The 13,397-nt window shown below is 56.7% G+C and overlaps 1 protein-coding gene across 1 annotated transcript; it reads right to left on the minus strand.

Annotated features, from left to right (window-relative positions):
* Positions 1-2,347: 2,347 nt before the first annotated feature.
* On the minus strand, positions 2,348-6,659 carry SFRP5 (secreted frizzled related protein 5). Its single transcript, XM_075534614.1, has 3 exons — positions 6,137-6,659; positions 4,320-4,397; positions 2,348-2,863 (listed from the first exon to the last, which is right to left on the minus strand). Exons 1-3 carry the CDS (start codon positions 6,657-6,659, stop codon positions 2,520-2,522), a joined length of 945 nt encoding a protein of 314 aa, XP_075390729.1. The 3' UTR covers positions 2,348-2,519.
* Between the last annotated feature and the right edge of the window lie 6,738 nt (positions 6,660-13,397).

The raw sequence follows: 13,397 nt of genomic DNA on the forward strand, positions 1-13,397 counted from the left end.
CGGAGCGTTGGAGCAGGAGAAGCCATGTGGAGACCCCTGCCAGTGCTGAGATGCTTACACTGGATCCACAAGACTTTCCATCCACTGGCCTGTGATGGTCCTGCATCGGCATCATTGCATGTATTTCGTGAGTGTGAAGAGGACTTTATAGATTGGTATCGGATATACAGGCTAATACTGGACTTATGGACTTGATTTGGACCGGGCTGGGATGTTTTCTCAATATTCAATTGCAATTGTATATAAAACTTTTTTGTGTGTGACAGTTTCGAATGCTCGGTTTATTCACTTCAAACACATACCAAATAGTCTACTTACTCAAAGTAGCCAATAAAGTTAATTCAGTATATAAAAGCCTTAGCCCCATTAGACATTGACATCATTAGTGTACTCACCTGGGTAGAGTTGGAGAGAGCAGGAGATGATGTCTCCTCCTTGGTTCCTAGTTCTCTGAGTTCGAGTCTCTACCCAGGTAAAGCTCTTTATTATACACACGAGTGTCTATGAATTTGTTTTTCTAGTCTACCAGCCGCCCCCTCACTGGGAGCAGCCCCCTATGGACTCTGACGCCCTACTCTGGGTACATCTGTCCAGGCTTCAATCTCTGCTGGTGCCCCCTCCCCAGCCTCTGCTGGCACCACCCCTCCTAGAATGCCAAGCATTTGCTTGGCAGCTTGACCTCTTGCTTCTACTGCAAGCCTTCTCCCTTGCCTGCCCTTCTCACCTCAACTCTTCGAGTCCCAAGAAGAATCCTCCCTGAGGCATTTTAGCCCCTCCCTGCCCCCCAGCATGCAGGACCCACCGCCTGCCTCAGCTGTCGGCTTATCTAGACAGGTTGTCCTCTGCTCGTGGATGGAGCATCAGGACACTCAGACTTCTGGGCCCCCTGGGTGTGGTTTGATGGAGTTGCCCTCCGGTGGGGTCCCGTAGTTCCTAAAGCGCCTTCGATGGTTCTGCGGCCCATCTACTGCAGTGGTCTTCATGTTGTGGTGACCCGCAACCATAACATTATTTTTGTTGCTACTTCATAACTGTCATTTTGCTACTGTTGTGAATTGTGCAACCCCTGTGAAAGGGTCATTTGACTCCCAAAGGAGTCGAGATCCACAGGTTGAGAACTGCTGAGCTATTTGGAATGTACTCTACAAGGACGTGTCTGGGCGGGGCAGGCAGGGAGAAGCTGTATTTCTGGTAAGTTTCCAACTGATGCCGGCATGGCTGGTCCAGACACCACACCTGTTCTATCTCCTGTGGGTCAGGGACAGCACCCAGAGGTGAGGCCAGCTGCTGGGGCGCCAAGGATGGACGGAAGGAGGGAAGGCCTCTGGCTCTTGAAGGTCTGCCTCCCTGGGGTCCAGGTTCGGGGCGGGGCGGCGGGGCTGGGATCAGGCACTGTTCGAATGTGGGAGATGGTCCTGGGCCCTGGGAGTCTTGGGGGTGGGAGGAGGCTGGGGAATGGCCCCTCTGCTGCTCCTCAGGGGCTCCCCAGACAAAGGCACTGAGTTTGGATCCCTCACTTGTTTGAGGGGACCCTGCACAAGCACAGTCTTGGTCTCTGTAGACATTCCAAGTGTGTCTGTGGACAGGCAAGGGTCGGATAAGGGCTCTTTCCGGAAGTCCACTCTAAACTCCTATTCCGTGCCCATCCACTGCCCCCTCCCACCCCCTCGGGACTTAAATGACAGAAATCACCAAATCACCTGGTCAATATCACAAGGGTATGTGTTGGTTTCTTTGATTTAATGAAAAACTTGAAAAAACAAAACAAAAATGAGAAGACAGAACCCGAGCCAGTTCTGCGGCCTCAGCAGTTGCAATAACTTATTCACCATCAGGGAGCCATGGGGGGCGGGGTGGGTGGATGGCCCAGGCTGTGATGGGACCCTGGCAGGAGTCTGCTTGGAGTCCCCCTCTGGGGCCCCAGGGACCCTTGGCCTGGGGAAACTAACAGAGGGGCAAAGATGGAGACGGCTGCAGGGGCTGGCTGGCTGGGGGATTCTGACGAACACCATGTCTTGGGGAGTGGGGGGTGCCTCTGAAGGCACGTGAAGTGGCAGAGGGTAACCGCCCAAGTAGCTCTGCCTAGTAAGAACTGCTCCCCGCCCCCCCCCCCTTTGCCAAGGTCCCCCGCCAAGGTGAAGTCCCACCCCCATCAGAGGTGAGCCCATACCCCTCATACTCGGCTTCTTTGGGAACCTCCTCATGCTGCTTGGGCCACGCCTCTTCATCTCAGTTTCTTCAGTCTGCTTTCTGGGACCCCAGGTTTAGCAATCTCCCCCACCACACCCCTCCCCTCAAAGTGTGAAAGTTGTGCTCCTAAGAAACGATGCCCAAAGTTGGGGGGATACTCAAGTTAGGGAGCGGTCTTGGGCCCCACGCCCACACCTTAGGGTCTGTGGGGCAGCCTGGGAGTGGGTGAGGCCAGGCAGGGGGAAGGCATGCATGTCTTGGGCAGGGGGGGAGCGGGCAGAGGGCAAGGCACAGCTGGCTTTGGAGGGGACAGTGGGCAGGAGTGCCCGTCAGTGGGGGTCAGCCCCGTAGAAGAAGGGGTAGTAGAGGGAGCAGGGGTAGGAGAACATGAACTTGACTGCAAACTTCATTTCCTTGTTCTTCTTGTCCCAGCGATAGACGGCCATGAGCAGCAGTTGTCCGTCCACCTTGCGGCCCAGGACCAGGAAGCTGCCAGCCAGGCTGTCCAGCTGCGGGCAGGGGCAGCCAGCACCCTTCTTCATGTGCAGCACCAGCCGCTTGGCGTCCTTGCGCTTCAGGGGCCCCGGCTTGAGCAGCTTCTTTTTCTTCTGGGACCCAATCAGCTTCAGGTCCCCGTGCTCCACCTTGATCTCTTTGATGCGCATTTTGACCACTGGGGGGAGGGCACAGAGTGTGCTCAGTGCTCTGTGGAGCTGGGGCAGTGCCCTGGTGGCTGGGCAGGGGCGAGCATACCGGGCACAGGTTAGAGTTTACGCAGCTGCTGTGGCCTGAACGTTCCCATTGGGCAGAGGCTTGGGGGTGCTTCCCGCCAGGGTTCTGATTCCGTGTGTGTGTGTGTGTGTGTGTGTGTGTGTGTGTGTGTGTAGGTTGGCGCAGAGGAGGGCGTGGATGGTGGGCTGATAAATGCTTAACACCCAGAGCCCAACGGTCCCCGATCCATAGTGTTTACCACTTGGGGGGGGGGTGTCGTGCTACCCCCCTGCCCCATCACTGAGCACTACTGCCTGTCCCTGTGTGAGAGTGTATGCAGGGCATGTTTGTGTGTATGTGAGCATGTGTGTGGTCTGTATAAATGTGTATGTGTTAGAGTGTGTATTCATGATACCTTTGTGTATGTGAGAGCGGACGTCTGAATGTATGTCTTTGTAGAGTATAGAGTGTGTTTGGTGCGGTTTGTGTGTGCATGTGCATGTTGTCTGTGTCCAGTATATATGAAAGCATATATATGGTATGTTTGCCTATGTGTCTATGTCTGTTATGTGTGCGAGAGTGTGTATGGGTTAAATGTGTGCCTAAAAGCATGTCTGTGGTGTGTGGAGATGGTGATGTGGGGGGTGGCAGGGAGGGGAGGTGGTTGAAGGCAGCCTTTTTGGCCAGAGAGTTACAGACCTGGCCATGTTGAGGTATAGAATTCCGGGTTCTGCTTGCTACCAGGACTAGTCTCCCCCCTTTTACAGCTCTGTCCTCCCCAACCCCCCTCCTCCACCAACCCGTGAGCAACCAGGGAGAAAACAAAATGAAATTTCAAAACATCTTTGATTCTTCTCTTTCTGTTGGACGCTGCTGTCCCTGCCACATGTCCCATCCCCACATGTCCTGCAGTAGCAGTGTTCTCCTCCACCCCCCCCCACTGGCCCCATCCATCCCGAAAAGAGGGAAAGTCCGCTGCTAGAGCCCTCTGGACAGCCCCCTGGCCACTGTGGTCACTGAGACGTAGAACCACGGAAAGCAGGTCGGGTGCCGGTCAGGGGCAAGTGGCTGCTTGAAGGGTCAGGGCTCCCTTCTAGAGCTCTGTGAATGTTCTGGAATAGATTGCGCTCGCTGATGGTTACTTAACATTAGGATTGTACTAAGTGCTACTTCACACTGCCCCGGATTGTGAATTTTACCACCATACGTGGGCTTCCAAGAAGCTTGTGGAAAAATGGAATGAAAATGAGTTTTCCCGCAAACTGATAGGTCTGTTCTAAAAGGAGATGCGCTTCTTTGAGGAGAAGCTTTCTGTCTATGATCAGATTCCAAAAGGGGCCCGCGATGCAGAAACTGGGGGGTAGGGGTGGAGTGGAGGGCTTCTGGATTGGGGGGCGGCCGCGCAGGCGCATGCTCACCGAAGTCGCTGGAGCACATCTGGTCCATGAGGCCGTCAGCGCTGTGCTCCATCTCGCACTGTGCGCAGATCTTGGTCACTGAGGAGAGAAGATGGAGCTGCGGAGGGGCCCGGAGCCCCCAGAGCCCCAGGATCCACTTGGGGTGCCTGCGGTCACCACCCGCCCCAAGCCTCCATGTGTGGTCAGGAAGGGGGAGGGTGGCATCACCAGCACCACCCACTCACTGAGCGGTTCTGAGACTCCCAAAGAAGCAGGGTGGCATGGGAACCCAGCCACCCCGCTGGGCAGGGCATTGGCTGCACCACCACCACCCCCCAGCCCCAGCATCCTGAGCCTGGTCTGAGTGTGAGCCCATTCGGTGCTCAGTCTCACTCCCCCCTCTTCAGAGACAAGGAAACCCCACACCCTGCCCTGAGGGGTCAGCCAAGTCTGCAAAGCTGGGGCACCTGTCTGGCGCTTGGTGGGGTGTCTTTTCCGTGGGCTTTGTATCAGGGAAAGGCAGACAGGTAAGCCAGGCAAGCTCCCTCATATCAAGAGGGCAGATTAGCATGGTCAAAGGAAGCCCACATTTATCACTGTTCTGTGAATTAGAGTTGAGTTTTATCTGTTGGTCACACAGGCTGTCTCCCATCCTCTGGCCACCACACCCCTTGCCTGACCTCTGCCAGTGTCCCTGGAGTCAGCCTCCAGGTGGATCCCCATCCCTAGAAGTGGAGGTGGGGTTGGGGAGGGCAGGGTCACTGGGATCATGGGCACTGGAACACCACCCCCTGCATGGACTGCTGCTGGCTTGGGGACTGGAAGGTCCCTGCCACCTTCCCAGGAGATGGGGTTCTCGGCTGACAACACCCCTCCTTCAGGAGGTCTGGGTTGCAGTGGGTGGTTTGGGCACACTGCTGAGGGTGGGGTTAGCCCTGAGAGGGAAGGGGGGGGATGAAGGCCATTCTCCAGCAACAGTCTCTTTACATTGGGGGATCAGGGAGTTTGAGGATGTGTGTGTGTGTGGGGGAACAATGTTACCCTCAGAGGGCGCCCTGCTAGGGGTCCAGGTGAGCCTTGCCTGATGGGAAGGTGTCCCTCCCATGCCTTCCCTCACCCTGGCCAGGTGGGCTGCCCAAGAGCCCGTGTGGAGGAACACAGCGAAAGGGAGAAAGTTGGGGCCCACAGCGGGATGAAGATTTCTGAGATTTCGGAAACCCCAGATGGCTTTGTTTTAAGGATAGGAACACCTTCTCAGGATGCTTTGTTAGGGCAGAGCCTGGCTAAGAAGCTTCTGCCCCCCCTCCCTCCCCGCACCTCCGCCCTGCATTCCAGCCGCAAACGGGCTACCAATGGGCCCTTAGTGGTGCCTGGGAAGAGGGTGAGGGAGAGAAGTTCCCAGCGCTAAAGATGAGCGCAGCACAACAGTGCCGAGCCCCCAGCCCCCCACCCCCACCCTGCTCCTGCCGAGCTCGGTGCCCTGGTCCAGGGCTATGGAGGAGGTGAAAGCATTGCTTAACGACCTTCACCTCTTCGGGCTGAGATTTATAGGGACGCCTCAGGGGTGGTGAGCGGGCATCTTAGGAGCGCCCCGGGAAGTCGGAGTTCTGCAGCGCGGAGGTGGAATGGGGAGACCCAGCGGCTCTGTCCCGAGCCCGTGGAGCCGCAGAGAGACCCTGCTCGGGCACCTGGGCCACAAGGGGGTGGGAGGGCAGAGAGGCGGTGGTGACACTTCGCGGGGCATGCAGGACTGGACGCAGGGGTGTGTGCGCGTGCGATCTGTCCGCGGGCCCCAGGGCCGTGCGGACGCGCGGGAGGGACGGCGGCGGCGGCGCTACCTGGAGGCGCGGTGGCGGGTAGGTGGCCGTACTGCACGGCGATGCAGAGGTCGTTGTCCAGGGGGAACTTGTGGCAGTGCAGCATCTCGGGCCAGGGGAAGCCGTAGGCCTCCATGAGCGGCGCGCAGCCGGCACGCACGGCCTCGCACAGCGAGCGGCACGGGTAGATGGGCCGCTCGAGGCAGACGGGCGCGAAGAGCGAGCAGAGGAAGACCTGCGTGTCCGAGTGGCAGCGCTTGGCCAGCAGCGGCAGCCAGCTGCTCGCCTGCTGCTTGACCTCGGCCAGGCTCTCGTGCTCCAGCAGGTTGGGCAGCCGCATGCGCTTGTAGCCCACCGTGTGGCAGAGCGGCAGGTCGGCCGGGATGTCCAGGCACTGCGGCGGCTTGGCGTACGAGCGCCCGGGCCGCGGCTCGGCTGGCCAGCCGTAGTAATCGTACTCCTGGCCGCGCGCGGGGCCCGCGCGCAGCGTCCCCAGCAGCAGCGCCAGCGCAGCCGCCCGCGCACCCCCCGCCGCCGCCCGCATGGCCCCGGCCCCGCCGCTCCCTGCAGCCGCCGCCGCCGCGCAGATCGCCCGACCAGGTGGCAGCCTGCGCACGGCTCCCGGGAGCACCGAGTGTCCCGGCGCCTCCCACCTCGGGGCTCCTGCCCTGGTCTCGCCGTGCGCCCCAGCCAATCTCCAGCCAGCTGGCCCAAGGCGGGGGTGGGGTGGGGTGGGATGGCTGGGGGTGGGCAGAGTGGAGCTCCTCGGCCCCTCTCGCACCGTTCCCGCGCGTCCCGCCCACTGCTGGGTCGGGCGTCCACCTCCCGCTCACCGGCGGCTGCGGGGCCACCTTCTGGGTCTCGCCCAGCGCCGCTCCCTCCCCAGGTTCCCTCGCCTCTCTGGACACGTTCTCCACCCCTCACCGGCTCCCTCCTCCTTCCTCCTTATCTCCTGGCTCGCTCGCAGCCTCTTCTGTTCCTTTTCTCACTCACTTCACTCGCTTATCTTCCTATGGCGGCCTTGCCCTCACCGCTCTGTTTTCTCTTCCCGGACACCTCGGTTTCCCCTTCTCCCGTTGGACGCCTACATCATCCTGGTCCAGGCCGCCCTACATGTTCAGTCTGGAACCCCAGTTGAACCCCAGTGCCAGGCACCCTGTGGTGGTGGGGTGAATCCCAGAGAGATAAGACCCAGAAACCCACTTCGAGACAGACAGCGGCTGGGTGGGGCCAAGATAATCATAGGCATGTAGTGAGCCCTGGGCCGGTATCAGGTGCGTGGAGCTTCACCAGCTTTTCATTAATATTTCTAATGCCAGTTACTGCTTACGGGTGTCTTCTGTGTGCTGGGGCCTGCTCCAAATACATTGCAGAAATGGCCCTATTTCTATCTCACTGTGGTAAGGTGGGGACTAGCTATTAGGACCCCCACTTTACAGATACTGAGGCCAGGGGAGGTGACAAAAGGATCAGGACTCCTGTCCGATACAACCAGAGATGTGGATTCTCAAACCAGAGGCCTCGTGGCTATCAAGGGCTCTGATAGGTGTAAGCTCGAAGCTCTATGTTGAGTTTTCAGGTCTAGGGCTTAGTCATTCTTCCTGAAGACAGATCCCAACCTACGATAGGATGGACACCTGGGAGGAGGAAGGAATTAATAGTGTCTGTGTGCCTCAGACAGAAGCCCAGGTGGCATTCTGGTTACATGTTGGGCTGCTAATGGCAAGGTCCCCAGTTCAAAACCATCAGTCACTCTGCGAAAGGAAGTTGGGGCTCTCTACTCCCTGCAAACAGTTATATTCTGGGAAACTAACCGGAGCAAGTCTTCTCTCTCCCATGGGCTCGCTATGAGTCGGCATTGACTCATAGCAGTGAGCTCAGATTCTTGCTTTCTGTTGTGCCTCAGCCAGGAGCCCTGGTGGAGCTGCTGGATAAAGGCTGGATTGCTAACCACAAGACTGGTGGTTCAAAACGACCAGCCACTGCTGGGGAGAAAGATAAGAACTGTCTACTCCCACAAAGATGTAGAAAGCCTCATAAGCCCTATCTAGGGCCAATTTGGGATCAATTTGATGGCAGTGGGCGTGGCTCAGAAGGGGCCCTGAGGGTGCAGAGGTTAAAACACTCTGCTGCTAACTGAAAGGCTTGTGGTTGGAACCCAGCAGCTGCCCGGAGGGAGAAAGACCGGGCAATCGGCTTCTGAGTGTGGGTCGCCTGGCCAGCGGTGGGTGGCATGAGGGTCAGTGGTAGCATTACCACTTTCCACATGGGAGACCGGGTTTGATTCTCGGTCAGTGCACTTCCTCATCCCTGCCAGTGTAGGCTCCAGAGTTGCTGTGATGCCCTGCCGGTTCCCTCAGAGCTTACTGGGTGCATACGGGGTGGACAAAGACAGACCGGGAAGAAAGGCCTAACAATCTATGGAAAACCACGTGGATCGCAACAATCCAATCCATGGGGATGCTGTGCAGGGGTCACTGAGGGGCAGGGCCCACTGGACAGCAATGAATAATATGGGGAGGGTGCTCAGGATAGCCTCAGAAGTGGGTGACTTTGGGGCACCCCATGCTTCATGCCTTCCCCAGACTTTCTCGTGGTAGACACTTTAGATGAGAGGCTTGGGAAGGGCTTTGGTGGGGAGGGCCTCCTGGGGAGGTGTCTCCTAGGAGCACCCTGTCCAGGCTTCTATCATCCATCCCATGGGCCTGTCCTTGCAGTGGAGAGGGGGCGAGGGTCCAGTCCTTTGAGTGTTCAGCCTGCATGTAAGGAGCACCAGTTGTGTGGACGGGGACAGAGAGGGTGCAAAAGGATAGGCCCACTTCATCTGAGGTGATCTAGGTATACTCCATGGCAGATGAGGCAGAAGGACATGCAGCCCCGAGAGTGAGACAGGGTGACTAGCTGGGTCATGGTCCAGCCGGGGGCCTTTCCTTCCCTCCATTTCCTCGCCCTCAAGAGATTCTGCTGCTGTTGGCTCAGAAAGACAAAGAGCCAGTCTCTTCAGGGCCAGGCAGCCGAGGGCAGGATAGTACAAGAGACAGAAAGAGCCAGGCACCAACCTCAGCTACTTACTAGCTGTGTGGCCTTGGGCAAGTTACTTAACCATTCTGACCTTCCAGTTTCCGTGTTTTTAAAATTGAACTTCCGCAATTGTGACTGTGAAGGGAAAATAAAAGGATGCTCGGAAAGTCCCCTGTCGTGGAGCCACCACCTGGAGTGACGTCGGAGTGGCCCATGGGGGCTGCAGAGGGTCTGTGCTCAACTGCTGGGGTACACTGGGGTGGCTGTGATAGGGCCATCTAGCCTAGTTGTCACTGCTCACAAGATGATTGGGAGGGACTATGCAAATAAGGTTCTTGTAGGCCATCAAAGGGATTGGACAGTTTTGCCATCCCACTAACATTAAAGGGACCTAATCCCAGAGGTTGGAGGCAGACCTCACTACTATCCAGAAGAGCTGGATCTGGGGTCCCTGTGCTAAGAACCATCTAGACTCAGGAGACGGAGCTCTTAACACTGGAGATGGAACAAGATGGCATGAGACAGCAGCAGCACAGGAAGGGCTGGTGAGGCTCACTGACCCATGGAGCAGAGCAGCGTGTCTTTAGGCAGGTGATTTGCTGACATGGTGGGTGCCTTATCAGGGGAGGGCGAGGACTTAGTAACACCTCCCCTGAGTAGGGCAGAGACTAGCCTGAGAGTGAGAGCTGAGGGCTGAGGGAGAGGCCTGCGTGTAGGTACAGCGAAGAAGAAACTCTTCTGATCAAAGAACTGTCTCCAGAAGCATTCCTATGCCTAAGTCAATGCCGATCCAGTGCTGTCACCTGCTGCTTCCCCCAGTAAAGCCCAAGTGGGTGAGTCTGGTCTCAGAATTCTCTGTGGCCTTCGCATTGAACCATCAAACCTGGCAGAGGAGTAGAGAGTGCCCCTGGAGAGACAGCTGGTGGCAGGATGGGGACAGAGGTGAGAGACGGAAGGGAGGTTCCGTAGGAGTCCACTTGGGCTGATGCTGATGGTGACTCTTGCCCCCCCTCCGCCCCCTCCCCCAGCACTGAGATCAGGCGAGGTCCACCATGCTTACAGCTACTAATCTAAAGCTGTGAGCATCCCTGGGATGCAACAGTGAAACCCTGGGCTGCTCAGGAAAAGCAGGGCTTTGAACCCACCTGGAGCCTCCTTAGGAGCAGCGCCCTGGGGCTCTGTGCTGGGGAAGCGCACAGCTGAGAAACCCGACAGAGAGGTTCCAAGGGACAAAAAAATGGGGTCACTGAGTCCAAACGGACTCGAGGGTGTCCCATGGCAGTGGCTGGCCCAAAGGGCGGGAGTTGGAACCCAGCCAGGGATGCCGTGCAGGAGAGGCCTGGCGACTTGTTCCGGCAGCATTTACCACCAAGGAAGGCAGTCCTGGGGAGCAGCTCTGCTCTGTACCCCACGGGGCTCAGCATGGCCTGGGTAGGCATGGGGTGGGGTGCTCCGCAGCAGTGGACTTGGGTCTCTTGGTTTAAGCATGCTAGAACCCTGGCGGGGCGGGAGGGGGTGGTGGTGGCGGCGGGGAGGTGTGACTTTGGAGTAAAAGCATGCATCTCGGCCCTGCCTCTGGTTTGGGGCCCTGAAAAACAACTCCCCCCTCCACCATCTAAGTTGGCAGGACTTCTGCTCTCCAGGGGAGGTGCAGCTCTGGGCCTGGAAGGGGTGTTGAAGCTGCCCAGGTGGTTGTGCCAGGTGCTGGCTCCCTGTGCAGCTTGCTGGCTTGTGTTCTTGGCCTACTGGGGCAGGGCCTGCACAGAGCGGGGCTTTGTTCATAGAAGTAAGAACTGTACGCAGCCCGTGAGCGGTGAGACTGTCCCTGGTCACCCTAGCGGCTGGGCTGCCCTGAACACAGGGACCAGGTCTTCCCTGGCAATGCTTGTCTGGAGGACCCCCTGTGGGTCCCTGACATAGTACCCATGGTGAGAGCAAGGGGTAGCTCCCTCTGTGGCCCCTGGCTGCCCTGAGCCTGGCTCTGCGACCACTGAACTGGGAGCAACCTGCCCCTTCTCTGATGTGGTGCCCCTTCCCAAGGAGGCTAGCCTAGGGCCGTGGCAGGGGGAAACACCTGGCAGGCAGGGCACCTGTCCATCTCACAGTGTCTGCAGTCTATCCGAGCACACATATCTCCACCTGATGGAGACAGACGGAACCCTTCCTGGTAAGAATGTGTGTTGGTGGGTTTTTGTTTTGTCAACGAAGTTCTCCACTGCCACCTCTTAGATCCAATTTGTTTATTATGTTATCAAACCTGCAAGTCTTTCCTTTTGGATGGTTGAGTTCAGTGGTCCTTCAGCTCAAGGGGTGGTTGGAGTTCCCCTAGGGGACTGGTCTCTGGGATCTCTTTAGGGGTTCAGAAGGGCAGAATGGCACATCATTCAAAGATCTATTCTAAGTACAAGACACAGGACAGCGATGGCCGTTGCTGTGCTATTCCCAGCAGCGAGAAGGTGGAGCTGGCGTGAGTGCCTATCAGCTGTGAGCGGCCCCGCTGTGAAACCTGACAGAACTGCAAAGAAGCACCGTGGAGACCACAGAGCATTTTTTAAACATGATGAACCTGGAGGGCCTTATGTCGAGTGAAGGATGTCCTGAGCTCCCGCGCGTCTGCGCCGATCAAGAGTCGGAACACACACAGAAAGCAAAGTTCTTCACCAGTGCACCCTTGTTCGTCATTGGGCGGGAGAGAGAGGGGGAGTCACTTCCTAGCAAGTAGACGCTTGTCACTTTTGGTGATGGAAATGACCAGACTGTATATAAGCAAAGTGAGCACATGTTGACTAAAGGACATAAAGACACACAGACACACAGAAGAGGGACACGGGTAAATGTTATATGTAAGGTACAAGACAGACGAATGCATTTCCAGGCTTCGGCTTCTACATTCTAACCAACGTTTAAGAAACTGCTGTTGCCAATGAAACACACACTATTCCTCTGGTTCCTGGAGGCTTCCTCACCCCCACTATCATGACTCCAGTCCTGCCTTTCAGTTCTGGCTAGACCTGAGCATGCACACAGGTGCAGATAAAAGCGCAGGACACATGGAATCCAGGTCAGATAACCCCCTCAGGAGCAGAAATGGGAGTGGCGATACCAGGAAGGTAGGGGGAAGATAAGGAAGGGGAGGAAGGGGGAACCGATCACAATGATGGATGCATAACCCTCCCCCACTGGGGGACGGACAACAGAAATGTGGGTGAAGGGGTCGGTGTAAGATATGAAACAATAATAATTTATAATTCATGAAGGGGTCACGAGGGTGGGAGGGGGAAGGAAGGAAAAAAAGAGGAGCTAATATCTAGGGCTCAAATAGAAAGTAAATGTTTAGAAGAGGCTGAGGGCAGCATACGTACAAATATGCTTGGTACAATTGATGTATGGATTGTAATAAGAGCTGTAAGAGCCCCCAATAAAGTGATATTAAAAAGGAAAGTGGTATCGTTAGCTGCTGTCCCGTTCGTGCCAACTCATGGAGGACTTCCTGTGCCCCAGGATGAAGCACCGCCCGGTCCTCGGTGTCCCCACTGCTGTTATGGCTGATTCTATTGTTGTGACTCCTGCCTCCGATTCTGAGTGCCTTCCAGCCTGAGCGCCCCCCCCCCCCCACACACACACCATAAGACAGTGGCATTGTCTGCTGCTCTTCACAGGGGTCTCAGTGGCTCCGTTGTCAGGAGCGCAGCACCACCTCGCCCTTTTTTCCAGTCTGTCGCAGTCTGGCAGCTCCCTGCAACCTGTCCACCAGGTGTCCCTGCTGGTATCTGAAACACTGGTGTGTGTGTGTGTGTGGGGGGCGGGGATAGCCTGCAGCAGCGTAGCAAGACACAAGCCACCACAGGACGACAAACAGACACTGCGTGTGTGTTGAGAAATGACTGCATGTCAATTTGGGGGCTAATAACAAAGCAGAATATCCACAGTTGTCTGGAAAAACAAACCTAGCTCTAAAATCTCTGCTGCCTTTCCAGCTGCGCTTCTGTGGGAGGCCAATATGTCTTCTACACTGTAACCCACGCCGTGTCCTCAGCACAAGCAGATATGAGCACGTGGCTTCTCTTCAGTCAGGATCCGCCAACATTTAAATAAAATACAATGAAATAAAGCCCCTGTTCTCAGGATGGTGATTATTTTGCATTGAAACACAACTGACCTGGGGAGGCTGGACCTCGTCCTGATTGCCGGGCTCCTCCCCTGGGACAGAGTGCCTTCCACGCTCTCCGGACACCCCTGTGGGACGCCAGTTTCCCAGAAG

Source organism: Tenrec ecaudatus, chromosome 16 (genome assembly GCF_050624435.1).
Source record: "Tenrec ecaudatus isolate mTenEca1 chromosome 16, mTenEca1.hap1, whole genome shotgun sequence".
In the NCBI taxonomy this organism is placed as follows: Eukaryota; Metazoa; Chordata; class Mammalia; order Afrosoricida; family Tenrecidae; genus Tenrec; species Tenrec ecaudatus.

Excerpts from the sequence above, each read along its gene's own strand:
- SFRP5 (XM_075534614.1), bottom strand. The coding sequence starts at position 6,659 with ATGCGGGCGGCGGCGGGGGGTGCGCGGGCGGCTGCGCTGGCGCTGCTG. Across the intron at positions 4,398-6,136 it reads ACCCGCCACCGCGCCTCCAG|TGACCAAGATCTGCGCACAG; the intron begins GTAGCGCCGCCG and ends TTCTCTCCTCAG. Across the intron at positions 2,864-4,319 it reads GATGTGCTCCAGCGACTTCG|TGGTCAAAATGCGCATCAAA; the intron begins GTGAGCATGCGC and ends CCCTCCCCCCAG.